This window comes from Halyomorpha halys, unplaced genomic scaffold (assembly GCF_000696795.3).
Source record: "Halyomorpha halys isolate HHAL.00 unplaced genomic scaffold, Hhal_1.1 Scaffold2386.1, whole genome shotgun sequence".
Classification (NCBI taxonomy): Eukaryota; Metazoa; Arthropoda; class Insecta; order Hemiptera; family Pentatomidae; genus Halyomorpha; species Halyomorpha halys.
The window spans coordinates 2,660-8,473 of NW_027112805.1; the positions used below are offsets into that span (position 1 = coordinate 2,660).

General features: G+C 30.9%; 1 protein-coding gene across 1 annotated transcript; it reads right to left on the reverse strand.

Annotated features, from left to right (window-relative positions):
* Positions 1 to 584: 584 nt before the first annotated feature.
* On the reverse strand, positions 585 to 1,241 carry LOC106691474 (uncharacterized). The gene has a single exon (XM_014437256.1). The coding sequence runs from the start codon at positions 1,239 to 1,241 to the stop codon at positions 585 to 587; it is 657 nt and encodes a 218-aa protein (XP_014292742.1).
* Between the last annotated feature and the right edge of the window lie 4,573 nt (positions 1,242 to 5,814).

A 5,814-nucleotide genomic window follows, 5' to 3' on the forward strand; every position in this document is an offset into this window, starting at 1 on the left:
TTCCGAAGTGCTTGTGCGTAGCGCTTCTCTTTCACATAAGTCATCCTCTCCTGTTTCAAAGGAATTTCGTGAACCGTTCTTCCAGTCACCCCCAGTGGTTCCCCCTCCCGAAAGAATATGTCCCCATATTCTTCCATTAACGCTCGCCTCCAATTTCTTTCCTGATTTATCACGCCCACCTGTTTGTCCCCTAGAACCCGTTGGCCCCTAAACCTCGTTTTCCCTATTCGAATGTTCCATCCGTCCCCTTTTCTCGTTATCAGAGCTCGCCCCTTCATTAATAGGTCATATCCTATAATAGCCTGGTATTCTCGCGGCATCTGTTGCACGATATGGACCATTAGATCCTCCTGAACCTCCCATTTACTCATATTTATGTCGATTTCCTCTTCCACACTACAGGGCCCACTCAGGGTGATTAGTTGACATTAATATGGACATACCTGAAGTTTCTTCTTGCTGTCGTTCCACTTCTCAAGCGCTTCTCGACTCAGGATCGTGTGCGAACTCCCGGTATCCACCAGCCACGTCATGCCTCTCACAGATAATAGGCAGACCGCTGCGTTCTCCCTTCACGTTGTTGTTTACCAACGTGGGGTCCTGCTGCCAACCTCCTCAGACCTCCTCCTTTCACCTACTCGCTTTCGTCTACTTCTCATTTTGCCAGTGCGTTTCCTTCCTTTGTCTTCTATTTCTGTTCCCGAGGCTTCTGACGCTTCTGAAGTCTCACTGGAGGATTCCTCTGACCCCTGCGGTCCACGTCTTCTTCTCACTCTCTGGACATTAATTTCCATTGGCCCTCCCTGGTCTACCACTCTCCTCCTATATATGTAGGGGCAGTGTTCAGCTATGTGCCCCTCATTCCCGCACTTGAAGCATCGAGTTCGGGGACACCGGGCCACTGAGTGTCCCGTTTTACCACACTTGTGGCACCGTCGTTCCTCTTTCCGACTACCAGTCCTCGGTCTGTCTTGGGTCGGCTTCCTTTCTGCTGTGCCTCTATCTCTTCCGGCTTCTTTATATTCTCTTCTCCTCCAGTGGTTCTCTGTGCTTCTGGGACGAGTGCACATCACTTTACTCCACCCTCCTTCATCCGTCTCCATCCGTGAGTCTTCCTCCCGCGCACAGACATCCACCATCTCCTGTGCCCACTCGGTGAATGTACGCTCTCTTGGTAAGCCTTCCTTCTTATTCGTTTCTTTAGCCAATTGAACTTTAAGTATTGAGCCCAGGAAGCTCATTCACCAATGAACTATTTCTGTGGTATGCGGAACACTCATTTTTTCTGTGATATGTGATATGTTGAATTGGGCTAACAACTTAGCTGCGTACTGCCCATTTGTCTGCGTAGGCCGTTTCCTCTTCCTGAATAGGTGAGACACATTTTCTTTGGGGGTCCACCTGCCCCCTCCGTATGCCTTCTTCAATCTCTCCTTCACAGTGGACCACGATGTTTCCTCATCTGCCTAGATCTGGTTTAACACGCTCCGCTTGACTCGACAGATAAGGGCCGCTTTTAATGATTTGCGCGTCAGCTCTTTCGAGAAGGTTATCGGACACTTTAGCTTCCAGTCTCTCTATAACTCGGTCTCCTCCCTTAATGAAGTGATTCAGCTCACCGACTTCGCCTGTGAACCGTTCCAGGTCTGATATTGCCTTCCTTAAGTCTTGCGAAGTTGCTGCTCTTACTTTCATCATCAAGGCATTCGTGTGAGCCTGCGCCAGCGTTCTATCTGGTAAAGGAGGCATTTCTGGGACTGTGGCCGCGGCTTCCTCTTGGACCATGGGGACTGGGAGAGCCACAGGTCCATTCGGCGGTACGTTCAATACCGCGGCTCGCACTAACGGGTTGCCAGCTGTATCTATTCTCAGTGATGGCAATAAAAAAATAAGAAGAAAAGAAAAAGAAGAAAGAAGAGAGAAAAAAATAAATGCGCGAACAAAATATACACTGGGTTAACTAAAAAAAACAATCAGGCACAACTTATGTGTTGTCGGAACTATAACGAAAAAAAACAAGGTTCAGGGCGACAGTAACAGTAACAGTGCGCAATTAGACTGAAATAACACTACTATATTTCTGGAGTAATTGCTCCTTAAAATCATTTTAGATGTTTATTTACAATGGTAGGGAGTATTAAGCCGGACACAGTGCCTTATCATAACTCATATTTATTTCTATATTCTCTATTGTTTTAATATCGATATGGAATATAAGCAACAATATTCCGATATTACATTATCGAAATATCGATATTTTGTTGACAATGACTAAAATATCATATAGAGATTATAAAATAGGAATATGGATATGGAATATAAACCGCAATATTCCGATATAATTTTATCGAAATATCGATATTTTGTTTAAAAAGACAAGAAAATAGTATAGAATAATTAAAAATGGAATATCGATATTTTATTTTCATAATTACACATTTATTTCGAGATTTTGTATTATTGTAACATCGATATGAAATATAAGCATTATGATGAAATATAAGTTTGTATTATTGTAATATCGATATGGTATAAAAGAACAATATTCCGATATTATTTTATTGAAATATCGATTCTTTGTTTAAAAAGACTAGTGAATTGTATAGAGATTTTGAAATAAGAATATACAGGTGACGTTAAGTCATATTTTTCCTGGAAAAGAGGCAGTAGGAAAACCGTTTGGGAATCACTAATGTAGTTCATTTCCTCATGAATTTTAATCTGTGGATCGTAAGCTCTAGTAATTGTGAGAAGATTTATATATCGATATTTACAATGTCAAATATCGAAAGGAATATGATTTAATCAATTTAAAATATCGAAAAACTATTTTTATTCTTTTTATAAAATTTCCTTAATTTTAAAACCAAATATCGAAATATCCTTATCAATATTTTTGTCAATGTTAAATATCGAAATGAATATGAAATGATTAAAATAAAATATCGAAATACCTTATTTTAGGTTTTAATATAATGTTATAGTTTTCTTTCATAAAATATTGATATTTCTATAAAATAAAATATCGAAATATCGTTTTTAATATTTTATACCGATATTAATAACAATTGAAAAACTAGTTTCAAGCTTTTTATAAAATTTTCTTAATATTTTAACCCAAATATCGATATTTCGATAAGAAAATATCTTAATAGTTTTTCTAATCTTCTATATCGATATTGATAACAGTGTAAAATATGGAAAGGAACATGAATATATCAATTTAAAATATCGAAAATCTATTTTTTAACTTTTATAAAAATTTTCTTAAACTTTTTAAACTATAGATATTTCGATGAAAAAATATCGTTTCTCAACTTCGATATCGATATTATCAACAATGTTAAATATCGAAATGAATATGAAATCATAAAAATAAAATATCGAAATACCTTATTTTAGCTTTTTATAAAATGTTATAGTTTTCTTTCATAAAATATCGATATTTCTATAAAATAAAATATGGAAATATCGTTTCTAATTTTCGATATCGATATTAATGACAATGTAAAATATCAAATAGAACTTGAATTTATCAATTTAAAATATTGATTTATAATTATAAAAGATAAAATATCCATATTTCTACAAAAATAAATATCGAAATATCGTTTCTAATCTTTGATATCGATATTGATAACAGTGTAAAATATGGAAAGGAACATGAATTTATCAATTTAAAAAATCGAAAAACTATTTTCAAGGTTTTTATAAAATTTTCTTAATCTTTTTCAACCAAATATCGTTATTTCTATTTTTAAAAATCGGAATATCGATATCGATATTAACAGCAATGTTAATTACCGTAAGGAGTATGAAATTTTCAAAATGAAATATTGAAATTTCTTGTTGATAATCTTCCATATCGATATTATTAAATATGCCGAAATGGATATTAAATTATTGAATCCAAATATCGATATTTCACTTTTAATTTGTCTAGTACTTTTAAACAAAATATCGATATTTCAAAAAAATAATATTAGAATACTGATAATGTTAATAATATCTGTATCGATAATTGAAATCGATATAGATATTAATAACATTATCAAAGATCAAATGGATTTTATATTATTAAAACAATATATCGATCTTTTGATAAAATAATATCGGAATATTATTGCTAATGTTAGAAATCAATAATTATAAAAATGTTAAATATCGAAATGAATTTGACATTATCAATATTAAATATCGAAATACTATCATTAACATTTTCTTTAGCAAAATATTGATGTTTGGATTAAATAATATCGGCATATCTTCGCCATAGTATATTTTGCCACGAATATTTCAATAATATTGAACATATGACCATAGTTATACATTTTTAGACAAATTTCTTTTATTTATCTCCACTTTTAAGGTGCGACTTTTTCTTTTTAGAAACCGATATTCCGAAATCATCGGTTATTGGATATCGATATCAAAATATCGGATATCGGAGAAAAAATATCGATATTTCGATAATATAGATATCGGATAGCAATATCGATATCGATATTATATCGGACATAAAATATCGATATTTTAAAATATCGAAATATCGATATCGAAAATTTAACGAATTAAAGTAATAATAATCATAAAATGATACCATAGCAAGATATTGGAAGACTTATATTATGTCATACCTTATCAAAATACATAAGAAACTCTTAATAACTATGAAAAAAAGCAACACCACGACAACCATATCATAAACATAAAAAATATTAACTAAAATATAATTGTTTTATTAAGAAAATTTAAAAATAGAATATCGATATTTTATTTTGATAATTACATATTTATTTCAATATTTTCTATTGTTGTAATATCGATATGGTATATAAGAACAATATTCCGGTCTTATTTTATCGAAATATCGATATATTGTTTAAAATAATTTAAAAATTATATAGGGATTTTAAAAAAGGAATATCGATATTTTATTTTGATAATTATATATTTTTTTCGAAATTGTACATTGTAGTAATATCGATATGAAATATAAGTAACAATACTCCGATATACTTAGATCGATAAATCAATATTTTGTTTAAAAATACTTACTAGAACATTGTATAGAATAATTAATAATGGAATATCGATATTTTATTTTGGTAAATACATATTTATTTCGATATTCTCTATTGTTTTAATATCGATAAGGAATACAAGCAAAAATATTCTGATATTACATCATCGAAATATCGATATTTTGTTGAAAATGACTAGTAAATTGTATAAAGATTTTAAAATAGCAATATCAATATTGTATTTTCATAATTACATATTTACATATTTCCTAAAATAACATATATAAATTTTAAAATAGGAATATGTGGAATATAAGCAACAATATTTCGATATAATTTTTTCGAAATATTGATATATTGTTTAAAATGACAAGAATATTATATAGAAATTTTAAAATAGGAATATCGATATTTAATTTTGATATTGCGTATTTATTTCGATATTTTACATTGTTGTATTATCAATGTGGAATATAAACAACAATATTCCGATATAATTTATTGAAATATCGATACATATTTGTTTCGATATTTTGTGTTATTGTAATATCATTATGGTATAAAAGAACAATGTTCCGATATTATTTTAACGAAATATCGATATATTGTTTACAACTATTGAAATATTATATAGGGATTTTAAAATAGGAATATCGATATTTTATTTTGATAATTATATATTTTTTTCGAAATTGTACATTGTAGTAATATCGATATGGAATATAAGCAACAATACTCCGATATACTTAGATCGATAAATCAATATTTTGTTTAAAAATACTTACTAGAA

Excerpts from the sequence above, each read along its gene's own strand:
- LOC106691474 (XM_014437256.1), bottom strand. The coding sequence starts at position 1,241 with ATGAGCTTCCTGGGCTCAATACTTAAAGTTCAATTGGCTAAAGAAACG.